Source organism: Nomascus leucogenys, chromosome 11 (assembly GCF_006542625.1).
Source record: "Nomascus leucogenys isolate Asia chromosome 11, Asia_NLE_v1, whole genome shotgun sequence".
Lineage (NCBI taxonomy): Eukaryota > Metazoa > Chordata > Mammalia > Primates > Hylobatidae > Nomascus > Nomascus leucogenys.
This window is the reverse complement of record NC_044391.1, coordinates 18,577,769-18,594,334: the sequence shown is the minus strand read 5'-3', so window position 1 is coordinate 18,594,334 and position 16,566 is coordinate 18,577,769. Positions and strand designations below refer to the sequence as shown.

Sequence of the window (16,566 nt, the reverse complement as noted above, 5' to 3'; positions counted from 1 at the left end):
GAGGCCTCAATTTATTCATCTGGGAGATGAAGTAAAAAATACCCAATCCATCCATTTCATAGGTTTATTTTTATCGGGATTGTTATTCAAAATGATAAAACATAGGAAAGTTGTCTATGAATTGCAAGACATACAAATCTAAGTAGGGGTATAGACAGTAAAGTGGATGCGAACACTGCTAAAAGCATACAAATTTAAAAGTTCTGCAAGACTTATTCAGCAAGAAGAAACCTCTAAGATAAAGGTCACAACAAGGTGGCATACAGGGCAGATGTGGATCACATATATCTTTGGTTGGTCTCAATTGTGTTTTAAAAATCAGGAAATATCATGTAAAATCCAATTTCTGGCTTCAGTTAAAATTAGCAATTCCCACCTGGTAATAACCGGCAAACACTGAGAGGCAGTTGCTCCCCTTAGACAGGCCATGCACCATTCTTTTCACCACAGGCCTTACCCACCTATACTGTCTTATATCTGGTTCATTTCACTTATGTTATATGTCTACTGATGTCTATGGATATCTGAATTTGTGACTATCTAAATTACTCAAAATATATGTTGTTATAACTTATTTTATAAAAATCCTGGGCAACAGTAACATTCACTGGATTCAAGTAGGTGGAAAGATAAAACTTAGATCTAGCTTGAACAAGGAAGCAGCACTCAATCCTGATTGTGTTGCTATTATTAGCAACTGTAATAATTAAGATCTAAATTATGTATTTACTCATACATAAATAAATGATAATTTTTTCCTCAAATAAGTAGTTCAAAGTAAATTAAAATGCACTTGTACCTGAACTTCAGTAAAATTCAGCAATATGCACCATTAAACATTTTTAGTTTAAAACTTTGGTTACATAGAAGAATTGGCATTATAACTCATTGCTGTGCTATGAATGTAGTCATACTGCCTGCAATATGCCCATTAACTGAATATAAACACTATGGGTCAAAATAATTTGATTCAACAACATGAAAGTTGTGTCAAGTTCTTATCCTAAGAATCTTCACTGGTTAGCTATGTAAGCATTTCCATATGATTTCTGCACAGTAAGACCAAAATAGAAAAGCTGCTTTTCTTTTATTAATATAAATGTGTACCTTGCGAACTAAAATGTCACATAATTGGTGCCTCGCTTTTTCAATATATAATGGAATTTCCATTTCTTTAAACCTTGTCATTTTAGTAAGTGGAGATTCAAATATTAGTACCTCTACTAATCAAGCAAACTCAAAAGTTGATACTATGAGTCACAAAGTATTTTTGAAAACTCTAAAGTTACTGCTAGTTATTTCCACCTATGAATATTTCCTAATTGCAGGTTGTTGCTAGTTAACAAATCTATTTGATTATACAAATACCTTCTCCAGGTTACAACTTGATGGGCTTCTTGTTTTTTCTAAACATATTTTTGCACTCACCAGTTTTACCCTAGGCACAAACAGACTTAAAAACAACAGCAAATCCTACCATAAGGTGATCATTCACAATCATCAGTTCAATGTATTTGGTTTCTTCTTCTACATTACGAGGATATCGACGAAGCTGTAACACAGGAAAAGAAACAGCACCTAATTCAGCCCTCTAAACTTGGCTGCAAAAAGCTAAAAAATATGGAAGAAACTGACAAAACAAAATTTTCCCTTTTTATTCCTTCAGCATTTAAAAAAATTTTCATCAATTTGCTTAGTTTCTGAGTTGGTAATAAATTTACATGACTCAGAAAATTTTAAAAGTATAAAAGGGCAGAAGATGAATGTCTTCCTCTCACCTCTATTCTCCACCTACTCAGTTCCTAGTCCTTCCCCCACAATGGATATAGCAAGTTACTGGTTCCTTCCAAAAATACTTTTGCACATAAAACTAAATGTGAATATGTCCTTTATTTTGTACTTCCATTTATTTCACTCCTTTCTGCATCCAGCGATTTTCACTTAACAGTCTATCTTGAAAATAGTAACATATGAAGAGCATTCTTTTGGGTGTAATTTCAGGTCCTCTGAGGATCTCCGAGAGGGTACAGGGACTGGAGTGATTGGCACTTTTATTATTTAATCTCCAAACTGGAAGTGAGTCATGTGCCTTCATCTAGGATGTTTCAGGGGATCCCCAAATGACATGGGGTCTTTGTTAGAATAGCTTTGAGAACTCCCAGGCAGTCTTGAGTTATCTATTACAGCTAGCTTTCTCTGCTTACCAACAAGTTTTCTCCTCTTTCGAAATAATGACCAATGAAAGTTACAGGGAAAAGCCACTAAGACAGCCATCCTCTTTGTTCTCTACAGTTAGCCTATAATATAATCATTAACAAGGTTTGTTAAGCTAGCTTTTTCCTTTATGCCATAGTTCAATATAAACTTTTCCAGAAAACGTTTTGCTCACTTGCCCAAGGTCCATTTTTGCGATAAGGGTATACAATCAAACTTAAATCAGTACATATATGTTTGAGTGCTGCAGCTAAAACCAACTTTACAAATGCTCCCACATGGATTTTGTCATTGCTAACTGCATTCCTAAACTTATAAACTTAAAAAAAAAAAAACTCTTATAACACCAAGGTGATAGGGAATAACAGATACAATTCTGAGGTTGGAAACAAAGAATAACACTAAAGTGCATCCAATGACGAGAGTCTTTTTTTCTTTTTTAAGGGAGGGGGCTGTTTTTAGGGCAACAGGAGCTGCTTTGCTACTTGTGAGAGACTAGTTAATACAGCAAACTTTTCAACAAGTCCCAACATTTTGTTAATGTCAAAGAGTTGCCATATTAGCCACACAGTTTTATAGTACTTCACCTCTATGGGTCCATGGCTTTCTCAGAAAGAGAAATCAAGGGTTTGTCTACTTAGCAAATGATTAGATGTTGAGATGTTTATGAGGAACTTCAGGGTACATGTCAAAAGAATATTGTCCTATTCTTTCAGTCTATAATTCAAAAAAATACTGTTTCACATTAAATCCTGATGGTAATTATTTTATCTAACTGGGCCTCAAGATACACATGTCTCTACCTATTCATATATATATATATATATGTTTATATATGAGTTTATATATATATGTATGTTTATATATTTTTTATATATATAAAATATATAAACATTCACAACATTTATAAAGGTCGCAGTAGTAATTGATGGAACACATGGGTCTGAGAGGCAATATATGGCGTATATGCGGTTATAAGCACCTCTCTGAGACCAGGCTTCCTAGATCAGAATCCCAGCTCCATCACAGAGTCACCCTATGTGGCTTTGGGCAAGTTTCTTGATCCTCTTATGCTCAATGTCCTTATCAGTAAAATGAGGATATTATAGGTTAAGTATCTCTCATCTGAAAATCCAAAATCCCAAATGCTCCAAAATGAAAAACTTTTTGAGCACCAATATGACACTCAAAAGAAATGCTCACTGGAGCACTTCAGATTTCTAATTTTTGAATTAGGGATGCTGAACCACTAAGTATAATGTAAATATTCTGAAACCCTCCCCCCGCCAAAAAATAAATCAAAATCTGCAACACTTCCGGTCCCAAGCATTTTGGAAAAGGGATACTTAACCTTTGATAATACCTTCCTTTTAAGGTTTTTGAGGGTTAAATGTGTTAATATAGTTAAAATTCTTATAATAGGGCCAGTTACAAGGTAAATATTCAATAAAATTTAGCAATAATTATTCACAATAAAAATCTGTCTGTAAACATATATTTTATTTCAAGGTAATAAAAAGAAGATACCTGGTTCCTTCAACTTCTTAATCTTACTAGAGATCTATTTCCTTCATCTTGTGTTTTTAATAACCATCTCTCCTGCCCACACCACCACAGTGGTGATATCTTGATTCTGATGGCCACAACTCTTAATTTTGTCTAACTATTTACCAGCTCTATGATTCAAGTAAGTCATTTTCACATGTCAGAGTCATCATTTTTCTTTCAGTGAAAGGGGAATAATAGTACCGACTTCATTTGGTTTAAAGCATCATATCAACAGTTATTATTACCCAGTCCAAGATCCAGTCAAACAATCATGAAGTCCATGACCTAATTTTATATCCTGGACTCCAAAGTTTTGCCCAAGTGAGACAAAAGCATTCTGTGGCTTCACAACCTGATTGATTCATTCCTAAGGGGTTATCTTCCAGGGAATAAATATAAGGATATAAACCATACAAGTGGATTCCACAATGTGGTACATATCTGGGCAAGGAAAGAAGCCTATGGTAGAAAGAACCCGAGATACCACAAGCAGGAGCCTCATAACCCATAATATGATGAAGAAACATATTATCACCACTATCTTGAATCCTTTTTGCATCTGTGAAATAACATGGCCCCCTTTCTACTGATTCTTCAGATCCGTCACCCTTATGGTTTACCACACCCTGACAAATTCCCAAACTAATACTCACCCTCTCACACAGACTTACTATAGATTCAAATGATTGGCAGTTGACAATTGTTTTAAAATAACACAACATACCACTGTGAATACATACCTGCCGTTTACTCCTTTTTGGTCTTGGCTTCAAAATAAATTTTGGTGGAGTAATGTTTACTTGTTGAAATTCTAAAAGGAAATTAAATTTAATTTAACTTAGTGCATTTGTCAGATTTCTTCAATACAGGGCAAAGTTTTACCTGCCCTTCCTTCTTATGAATTTTATAATACATAATGTTGCACTTAATGATTACACAAAACATTAAGTAACTGTAGTATATTAATACTAAATAAACATATAAAGGATGAATATAATTTGCAAAATCTAGAACATTATTTCTGTTCTAATTTATCTCGAAAAATTTTCACATTTCTCCTATAAATATCATTACGTTATTTACTAGGAATCTTCCAAAAAGCCAACTTGACTTTCACTTCCATTACTAACCTTCTAGAGGCAGCAAAATAAAGAAGAGGAGCAATGAGAAGTAGAATAAATAATCACACATTCCCAAGTTCATAGTTTATTAAGAAATTGTTACAGGACACCAAAGTTTTGAGTTAATTTTTTCCAATTAATTTATATTCTTCTTTGCCCATAACCAAATTAATCTCAGGCGTTATCTGCTCTTGGTAGCAGATGTGAAAATTATACATCAACTGTTTATGCACATAGATTCATCTCCGAATATAAGATTAGGTTATTTATAAGGGAGGATTTTTCTACGAAGTGAAAGGAAAATTGCAATCTTTCCACAGGGTACAGATTTCCTAAAACTTTGATGATTGAACAACCTGAAGGGGCTTATTAGGAATAATGCTGTAAAACACTCAAGGTGAACCATTATCATTATTTTTGGATACTGTTCATAAAGAAGAAATAATCATGGTCAGAGAAATCTGTGACCAAGAAGCTGAATAATAAAATCAGGTAAGGAAATTAGTATTCTCTCTTTATGTCATGTTCAAATATTCTCCCATCATGTCGTTTTTCAGAATGCTATGGCCTGAGCATACAAGGGATTTGTTGAGAAAGGGAGTAAGTTCTTTTATAATTAACTAATAGGACAAATAGAAAAAGAAGATTACAAAAGTAACCCATCTCATGTCAATAATTACATTAAATGCAAATAGACAAAATGTTATGCCTAAAAGGCAAAGATGGCCAGACTGGATTTTTTTTTTTTAATGCAAGACTTAACTACATGCTGTTTAGAAGATGGGCACTTCAAATTTAAAGTATGGAAGGAGATACACCTTACAAACATTAATCACAAGAGAACTGTGAAGGAAATATTAATATCAGACAATGTAACTTCAGGACAATAAGTATCTGAGAGAAAGTAAACTATTTCCTAATTATAAATGGGATGAGTCATCAAAAAGACACAATGCTCCTAAATGTTTATTCACCTAATAAGAGAGTTTCAAAATACATGAAGTAAAAAGTGACAGACCTGAAAGGAGAAACAGACAAATTCAAGGTTATAGTTAAGGATTTCAACAATTCTCCCTCAGTAATTGAAAGAAAAAAAAAGTAAACAGAATCATATGGATATAGAAGACTTAACACTATCAACCAATTTAACTAAGTTGGCATTTTTAACACTTTACCCAATAATTGAAGAATATATATCCTTTTCAAGAATACATGAAACATTCACCAAGACAGACATTATGATAGATCATAAAACAAGTCCCAATAAATTTTATTTAAAGAAAATGAAATGACACAGAGTATTTTCTCGTATTGCAATTCTATTAAATTTAAAAATCTATAATAAAAAGGTGCTTGCAAAAAACAACCAAGTATTTCGATACTGAGCTCTACATTTCTAAATAATCCATGGGACAAAGAAGAAATCACATGGTAATTTAGAAAATGTTTTGACCTAAAGTAAATAAAAATATGACAAGCCAAAATACAAGGGATGCAGGTAAGGCATTTAGTGCTTGAAGGGAAATGCATAGCTTTAAGTGGTTATGTTAGAAAAGAAAAAAAAGTTTAAATTATGATCTAATCTTCCACCTTAAGAGCCCAGAAAAATAAGAGCAAATTAAACACAAATCAAACAGAAAAAAGTGAGACTCAAAACTTAAAAACAAAAATCAATAAAATTGATCAGCAGGGCTTGACCAATAAAGAAAGCAAATCACTACAGATTCTATATAGATATTAAAAAGATAATATGAGGATATTATGAAGAGCTTTATGCCAATAAATTTGTTAATTTAGATGAAATTCCTTGAACATGTGTATATATAGAAAATCTGAATAATCATGTATCTATTAAATAACTTTAATTCTTAATTAAACTCTCCAAGAAAACCACAAGGCCAGATGGCTTCACTGATGAATTCTACCAAAGATTTAAGGAAGAAATAATACCACTTTTACACAAACTTAAAAAAAAAAAAAGAGTTGGAAACTTTTCCTAACATGTCTTATAAGACCAGTAAAACCCTGGTACTAAAACCAGAAAAGAAAACCACAGTCCAATATGCTTTCTGAACCTATATATTAAAAATGCTTAACAAAACATAGGCAAATCAAACCGAGTAATACACACAAATATAATCTACCATAACCAATTGGGGCCCATTTGAGAATGCAAATTAGTTTCATATTCAAAACATCAATTTATACAATTCATCACATTAACAGATTAAAGGAGAAAATTAAATGATCATCTCAATAGACATAGAAAAGCATTTGACAAAATTCAACACCTATTCTTGATAAAAACTCTTAGCAAACTAGAATAGCAGACTGATAAAACTACTCAGCTGCAAATATGTGCTACCTTTCATGGAAAAGGAATGATGAGCAGAATCAAGAGCTGAGAACACAGAGCCAAGAGTCATGGAGAATTATTTCCAGGCCTTGAAACCCAATCAAGAAATGGTCAACATTTGCCCAGCAGAATTTCAGAACTGCAATGTCAGCGTCTTTCTTGTTTCTCGAATTTTCCCTCTTTTGTAAGGGAATGTGTATAGCTGGCCCATTACTGTATCCTGGGACTACATAGGGCAGATAATTTGTCTCTTTAGTTTTACACACAGAAGGACTAAGAGAAATTACACCCAAAGACCCTCATCCACTCCTGGACCTGATTTAGATAATGAGATTCCAGACTTTAGCAGATGCTATAACGGGATGAAACGCTTAGAGACCTAAGGAGGAAGAGAATGTATTTTGCAGGTAAAAGGGACAGGAATTACTGGGGGCCAAAGAAGAATTTGACAGACGTTCAGATGACCTCTAATAGTCTCCACCTCCTGGTACTCACGCCCTTTTGTAATGCCCTCTCTCTGAGTGTGAGTAAAACCTATAACTTGCTTCCAACCAATGGAATACGGCAAAGGTGAAGAACTGTCATTTCTCAAGATAACATCATATAAGATTTTAATTCATCTTGCTAGAGACTCTCTTCCTTACTGGCTTTCATTACAAGAGCACCAGTGTTGTGAGCTTCCCTATGGAGAGGCCTATGTGAGAAACAGAGCAACCATCAGCTAAAAGCCAGCAAGAAACCAAGGCCCTTGGTCTAAGAGGCTAAGAAGAACTGAATTCTGCCAACGACCACTGCATATCCTTCCACAGTTGAGCCTTGAGATGAGATGCAGTCCTAGAAAACACCTTGACTGCAGCCTGTGAGGACTCTGAAGCAGAGAACCCATCTAAGCTATCCTTGGACCCCTGATCCACAGAAACTGTGAGATAATAAGTGTGTATTGTCTTAAGAGGTGCATTTTGTGGTAATTTATTACTCAGCTACTTTCTAATTTTTCTGTACATAATAAAAACGAATTCCTCAGCAATAGATAACTAATACAATGCCACTGTATAATCTCATTCCCTTGAGAGAAGGCTGGACTCTGTGACTCATTTCTAATAAATACTATACAGCAAAAGTGATCAGATGTTACTTTTGAGATCAGGTTAACAAAAAGACTGTGGCTTCCATCTTAGGCATCCTGTCTCATTCTCTCTCTTCTCTTGGTCTCTCACTATCTCCTGGAACAAGTTATCTACCAGGTTGGTGGGGGGAAGCCCCGTGGAGAGGCCCATGTGGTGAGGTACTGAGGCCTGACAACAATCATATGAGTGAGCTCAGAAGCTAATCCTTTCCAGTTGAGCCTTCAAATGAAACTGTAGTCCCAGCTGACAGTTACGCTACAAACTCATGACACCGTGGGCCACAGGCACCCAGCTAAACCACACCCAGGTTCCTGATTCTCAGAAATTATGAGATAATAAATGTTTGTTTATTAAAGCCACTAAGTTTTAGAGTAATTTGTTATACAGCAATAGATAATACAACATCTACACTAAAAATGACCAAACACTGAAAGAAATTTTAGTCTCACTACTAATAATAATGCTGTTTTCTCCCATTAATCCATACTTTTAATACAATTCTAATAAAAATCCCAGAATTATAGAAATTGACAAGTAGGTTCTAAAATTTGTAGGGAAATATAAAGGGCCCAGAATACCCAAAAATTTTTAGAAAAAACAGAATTGGAGGATTTACGTTATTTGATTTCAAAACTTATACAAAGCCACAGTAAGCAAAACAAAGTGTGATAAGGGTAGCCAAATAAAATAAGAGTCAAGAAATAGACTCATATTAATACTTTTAATACTTTTTGACAAAGACATCAAAACAATTCATTGATGAAAGGAAACTCTTTTCAACAAATGGTATTAGAATAATTGTGTATCCACATACAAAATAATAAAATAAAACTTAACCCCCACTTTTCACCATGCACAAAAAGTAATTTGAAGAGGATCCTAGCTCTAAACATAAAAAATAAAACTATAGACTTTTTAGAAGAAAACACTAGAGAATATCTTCAAAACTTGGGAGTTAGCAAAAATTACTTAGCATAGAGAAAGCAATAATGATAAAAACTAATGTTAAACTTCATGAAATTTAAAACATCTGTTCATCACAAGATGCCATTAAGTAAGTAAATGAGCAAGCCAAAGACTGGGAAAAATATATTCATAAGGCATATTTGGCAAAGGCCTTCTATCTAGAATATGTAAGTACTCCTATAACTAAACAACAAAAAGACAGAAATTCTGATTAGTGGCGAATAAGTATATACTACATATCATTAATCACAAGAAAAATGCAAATTTAAACCAAAGTGAGATACCACCACATACACTAGAATAGCTAAAATTAAAGAATGACAGAGCAAATGTTGGTCAAGATGTAGAACAATTAAAACTCTCATAGAGTGCTGACACAAGTATAAAAGAGTGTACCCACTTTGGAAAAAGGGTTCAGCAATTTCTTATAAAACAGTGGTTCTCACTTGGACACAGGAAGGGGAACATCACACACCAGGGCCTGTTGTGGGGTGGGGGGAGGGGGGAGGGATAGCATTAGGAGATATACCTAATGTAAATGACGAGTTAATGAGTGCAGCACACCAACATGGCACATGTATACGTATGTAACAAACCTGCATGTTGTACACATGTACCCTAGAACTTAAAGTATAATAAAAATATATATATATTAAAAAAAAAAACAATGGTTCTCTAAGTGTGATTCCAGCACCAGCAGCATTGCAAATACAAATTCTCCAAACCCACCCAAGATATACTGAATTAAAACTCTCAAGATGGGGCCAGCAATCTGTGGTTACCAATCCTCCAGATGATTCTGCTGCATGCTAAAGTTTGAGGACACTGTCAACACAGTTAAACATGTACCTACCCTATGGTCCAGCAATTTTATTCCTAGGTATTTACTGGAAGAAATGAAAATACGTGCCCACAGAAAAGACTTGTACAATAACATGCATAGTTGCTTTTCTCATAATAGTCAAAAACCGGAAACAACCCAAATGTCCATCAACTTAATAGGTTAAAAATTGTGGTATAGGCCGGGCGCGGTGGCTCATGCCAGTAATCCCAGCACTCTGGGAGGCCAAGGTAGGGGGATCACTTGAGGTCAGGAATTTGTGACCAGCCTGACCAACATGGTGAAACCCTGTCTCTACTAAAAAAACAAAAATTAGCCAGGCATGATAGTGCATGCCTGTAGCCCCAGCTACTTGGGAGCCTGAGGCAGGAGAACTGCTTGAACCCGGGGGCAGAGGCTGCGGTGAGCCGAGATCGCACTATTGCATCCAGCCTGGCCAACACAGCAAGACCCCATCGCCCACCCCCGAAAAAAGTGGTACATTCATAGGACACAACATATTCAATAATTTAAAAGAATGAACTATTGCTACTCTTGACAACATAAACCTCACAGGCATGTGCTAAACAAAAGAAGCTGCACATAGTACATGATTCCATCTATATAAAGTTCTACAACAGACAAAAGAAACAGCAGAGGTGGGAGGCACTGACTACAAAGGGTACAAAGGAAGTTATTGGGGTAATGGAAATGCTCTATCTCTCAACAAGAGTGTAGGTATGTAAAAATTCATTGAATGGTACACAAGACTTTTATATTTCATTGCATATTTTTTTAACTGGGTGCATAAGTGTCCATAGGAAATAAGATTTTCCCAGAATATTTTCTCAGAAACACTAGTCCTGAGACAGGTACATGCCATGTAAAGCAAATGTTCCACAGTCCAACAAGTTTAGGGAACAGCTGATCCTATGTCTATCTCTGGGAAATACATAAAACATAACAAGATGATAATGTTGATAACCTACAACCCAGTTAAATTTTATGCAATCTAAAATAAACTTACTTTTGGAACTATTTCACAGAAATTGCAGTTTTGACATTTATTTGTCTATTTCTTGTTTTCTTCTAATTTATCACAGTAAATCATAAGTAATGTTGGGAGACAAACTCTCTCAAAATTGACAGTGCCAACTTCTGATGAGAAAAGAAAACTAGAAACTAATTGAAACAGACCTGAGTTTTTAAAGAATGTGTCTAAAAATCATTTTAATAACAGCAAAACTGCCAAGTCACCATCTAAGTTTCTGCTCGAAAGAAACCCTGAACAATTTTCTCAAAAAAAAAATATATATATATATATAAGGTTATAACCTAGCAAGCCTACAATCAAGTCTTTAGGGGAAAATCTTTATTTATTACTTTAAAGATTAATTAATGTTGACTGCTCCCAGTAATACCCATTAAATTATAGCTTTATTCCCACACAGCTAGTCATGACTTATTTTCTTATCAGAATAGGGATTGTAAAAAGTTTTGTAAGATCACTGAAAGAACAGTCTAAAAAGTCTGTGAGAGGTAAGAACATCTATATTCCCATTTGAAGATTTTTCAAAATAGTAAATTCTATTAAATCTTCTATCCCTTTGGCAGCAGGAGAGAAGGGCAGAGAATGCTCATTTCTCTTTAGGGAAATTACAGGAGGACAAGGAATTACAAACTTATTTAGAGAGAAAGGAACATTAGGAAACATTTATTTCATTTTCTGATGAAGAGACAATGTAAACTTCTAAGTGATTAAGCATTAGTTTAGGATTACTCTCAGGCTGGCAATTTTTCCATTTCCCTCTGTGCTTCTCTACCATAGTACCTTTTCACAGTGTCATAATTCAAAACTCAGCTTTACCCCTTGCTAGCTGTGGGACCCTGGAAAAGACAAACTAACTGAGCTCTGTTTCTTCATCTACAAACCGGGAATAATATTAATCTTACAGGGCTGCTGCAAAGATTAAAATGGGATTAAAAATTAAAATAATCAGGCTGGGCACGGTGGCTCACGCCCATAAACCCAGCATTTTGGGAGGGCGAGGCGGGTGGATCGCGAGGTCAGGAGTTCGAGACCAGCCTACCCAATATGGTGAAACCCCTGTCTCTACTAAAAATACAAAAATTAGCCAGGCATAGTGGTGTGTGCCTGTAGTCCCAGCTACTCGGGAGGCTGAGGCAGAATTGCCTGAACCCAGGAGGCGGAGGTTGCAGTGAGCTGAGGTTGCGTCACTGCATTCCAGCCTGGGCGATAGAGCAAGACTTTGTCTCAAAAAAAAAAAAAAAAAAAAATTAAAATAAGGCTCACTAAATAGGGGAGGAAGCATCTCCATACCAGATATCCAGATATCTTCTGAATAAAGAGATTCAGAGTGCTGTCTGTCTTCAGAAGAAAATAAATGAGTGCAGCACAGCCAAAGACAAACACACCCTGCATAATCACTGCTCCACTGAGGAGGGCAAAGTATGCATGCACTGCCCTTCTTGTCATGTGAAGACTTGGAAGCAACTCTCGAAGCAACATAGATTGCTAGGTCCATTTATTCAACCTAAAATAAATAAGCTTACTTTTGAAAATATTTCACAAAATTTGTATTTTTGACATTTGTCTATTTCTTGTTTTCTTCTAACTTATTATAGTAAATCATAAATAATCTTGGGAGACAAACACTCTTAAAATTAACCTGGGTCCATTTAGGTATAGATGAGAAGAAAAGACTAATTTCACAAATAGCACATAATGTAATAAAAGTTAACCTATAATAGTTCTTTCTTAAAATGCTAGAGCAAAAAAGAGACAAGGAAAACAATAAATTGGGAAATGATTAAGAGTTCATCCCTATGTTTACAAGACCAGTATTTCACAAAGAGTGAATTTGTATGTACTTTGTCTCACAGACCAATTCTTGCTCTAATCTTGTTTCTCCTTTAGTTCCTTATTTTGAATTTAAAAATTTTTTAAAGTTTTCCTCCACATCTTTCCAAACTCATCTGTGAGGCCAGTTTGCATTTTATTCTCCCTCTTGACATGACTTGGCTCTCCCTCTAAGAATGTCAAAAGCAGATGTGGGCTAATGATATTCCAAATATAGATTAGTTCTAAGGCATTAAATAAATTACTGAAGTTGTCTTTTAAATAAAAAGTCACTACATGAACATCATACCAGATGGAAGATCATCCAAGGAAAATTCAAACAGTCTGGATTTGTAAACTGAATGAAAATGGAAATCCTCCTGAAATGACACAAGCAACAGTGATTAAGCATGCACAACAGGATTATCTCCAGCCTTAGGCACACATAGCTGGAGACCCTTAAAAGAACCACAGCTTGCCTATGCATTCCCCTGGGTTTAGAGAGGTGATGAACCATTGCCCAACCCCTCCCATTCACTCCTGTATTCTCTCAGCACCAGAGCAATAACCAATGAGAAGAAAAATGCCTTCGCAGAGAAGCCAAAGCCTACAGTAATGGAAAACAAATGAATGAATCTATTCCCCCAAGGACAAATAAGACATTTGGCAAAATGACTTAATGTTTTTTTATTACTGATTCCTTTCACGGATCCCTGCACCCTTTTAAAGGTCAGAGAGCTTTGGTAGGCTGGCTATAGAGATAACAATCTTCATAGTATTGGGGAGCAGGATGCCTGGTATAAGTAAATGTCCAAAGTGGACCCTGTTCTGAAATTCAAGTGTCATACAAGCTATACGAAAAAGCAAGAGATAAAAAGTCACATTTTTCTTCTAAAAAGTTAATAAACACTCAAATATAATTTCACCTGGCTTCATCCAATTACTAAAAAAAAAATTAGAATGTCATAGTCCGGTTTCATATTATCTTAAAAAAATCATACTGTCAAGCAAAGTGACAAGACAGGCAGCAGTAGGTACCCATAAAATAATACACAATACAGAGAATTTCCCAAACAAGATGGTTTATGGGTGACAAAGCCATGTATGTTTCTTGAAAGAATTTGCCTCTCTGCTTAAGTAATGTTGTGTAATACGAGGAAGAACATTTGTATGTACAGAGCTAGAATGAAAGTGTATTATGTTTCTGTGTAGTCTATAATATTAATTCAACTTCTTCTAATTTGTGGGAAATGAATGTTTCAGCTAAAGTGAGAGAGAGGATTAAGATGACTCAGGTTTCTCTAAACTTCATCAGCATAGAGCCTTAAAAGCAATAGACAACAGAGAAAAATCTGGAATCTAGAAAAGAGAGGAGGGGTGAAAAATCACAGATCTGTGGATTTGACTTGTTATGGACTGAACGTGTGTGTGTCCCCAGACTTCTCATATTGAGGCCCTGGCACCCAGGGTAACTTTGTCTGGAGATAAGGCCTGTGAGGAAGTGATAAATGTTACATGAGGTTATAAGGTGAGATCCTCATTCAGTATAGCTGGTACCCTTATAACAAGAGGAGACAACCAGAGTTCTCTCTCTCTCTCTCTTTGCCATGTGAGAACACAGTGAGAAGGTAGCCGTCTGCAACTCAAGCAAAGAGTCCTCACCAGATGTCAACCCTGCTGGCACCTTGGACTTTCAGTGCCCAGAACTGAGATAAAGTTTCTGTTGTTTAAGCAACCCAGTCTATAGTATTTTGTTACGGTAGCCAAGTCAAACTAAGACAGATCATAACACATTAGGGTTGAGATGGAAGTAGAGATTTCAGAACACCTCAGAGGGAAAGTATTATATTTCCAATATAAAAGAGAAAGAAACAAAAGAAATTTTTTGTTTGTTTTGGGGATGGAGTCTCATTCTGTCGCCCAGGCTGGAGTGCAGTGGCAGGAGGTTCAAGCAATACTTCTGCCTTAGCCTCCCAAGTAGCTGGGATTACAGGCGCATGCCACCACACCTGGCTAATTTTTGTATTTTAGTAGAGGGGGTTTCACCAAGTTGGCCAGGCTGGTCTCGAACTCCTGACCTCATGCCCGCCTCAGCTTCCAACAGTGCTGGGATTACAGGCATGAGCCACCACACCCGGCAAGAAATTTTTTAAAAAACACTTGTGGTTTTGACTTACTCAATATTTAGTTTAAAATATACAGACGGTCCCCAACATACATGTTTTTGACTTTATGATGCATTTATCAGGGTATTAAATACATTTTTTACTTATAATATTTTAACTTATGATAGGTTTATCAGGACATAGACCCATCATAAGTCGAGGAGCATCTGTACATACGTTTACTATCTTAACCCTAAAAAATATAAAAATGAAATAAAGTAGAGAGAAAAAAGGAGAGGAAAAAAGCTCTCAGCATAAACATTTCCATTTGCCACAACAAACAGAAGGAGCACTTACTTGAGTAGTGTCATTTTCTTCTGGCTCAATGAGATATGTGTGGTTCCCGTCATAGAACATCCCACTGCCAACGACAAAAAAAAAAATTAGGCATGGCCATCTACTCTCATCCCAGAACAAGATCATTTTAAAATCAGCAGCAGCCAGAGGGCCCATTTGCTTCTCAATGCCCATTTCCCAGTCCCATCCATCACCTCCAGACACACCACATACACCACTGAGAAAGAAGGCCCCTCCTTCTGATTCCTTATAGGTAGAGTCACCTCATCCTCACCTGACCCCATGCTCAGGATTGCCATGCTCTAGCTGTCGCCCATCACTCCTTCCTCTAACATAGAATTCCAAGATTTTCATACGCAAAAAGTCATCTGGAGAGCTAGTAAAAACGCAGGTCTTTCAGGACTCTTCTCAGATTTCTGGACTGGAACCCAGGAAATTGCATTTTAAATAAGCTCCAGGTGATCCTGATGCAGGTTTTCAGGGACTATACTGAGAATGCCCGTCCTACCATAAACATGGAAGATGTTCTAGTAACAACAGCTAACACATTTGAACTTGCCACAAGCTAAATACTTTACACTCATTTAATCTTTTCCACAAATCTACAAGAGAAGTACAACGACTATCCTTATTTTATAGGTAAGGAAACTGAAACCCAAAGAGATAAAGTAACTTGCCAAACTATTTAACCAGTAAGAGCAGAAATAGGAATAGAGGTCAGACAGATGGGACCACGAACTGCCCATTTGCAACCTGCTACCTACCTCCATTCATGCATTCCTTCATTCAATCAACGTGTTTACAGAGCACCTACAATGCACTGTTCTAGGTGCTGGGGATACAATAGCAAACAAAACAGACCAATTCTCTGTTCTTGTGGTGCTGATAAGTATTCTAGGGAGGACATACAATAAATATATATATATATATATATGTTTATTTATAATATATATATTTATTTTCTATACATATATATATGACAGTGATAAATTCTAGGGAAGAAAATAATCAGGTGAAGGGCAATAAATGGTGCCAGAGGGCCGTGGGGGCCATACTAGGTGGGCACTTCCTAGGGCCTTGGCTTTTACTCTA

General features: G+C 35.8%; 1 protein-coding gene across 14 annotated transcripts in view; it reads right to left on the bottom strand.

Annotated features, from left to right (window-relative positions):
* The window catches only part of ADAM22 (ADAM metallopeptidase domain 22), a 258,439-nt gene that overhangs the window by 72,740 nt on the left and 169,133 nt on the right, over positions 1-16,566 (bottom strand). For all 14 annotated transcript variants that reach the window (XR_004032234.1, XM_030822043.1, XM_030822044.1 and 11 more), the window contains 4 exons: positions 15,475-15,538; positions 13,323-13,392; positions 4,503-4,573; positions 1,478-1,552 (listed from right to left, as the gene is read on the bottom strand). Coding sequence is in view for 13 of the 14 variants with exons in the window: in XM_030822043.1 (XP_030677903.1) it covers positions 1,478-1,552; positions 4,503-4,573; positions 13,323-13,392; positions 15,475-15,538 (280 nt within the window). In the remaining variant the exon portion in view is untranslated. The remainder of the gene's footprint in view (positions 1-1,477; positions 1,553-4,502; positions 4,574-13,322; positions 13,393-15,474; positions 15,539-16,566) is intronic.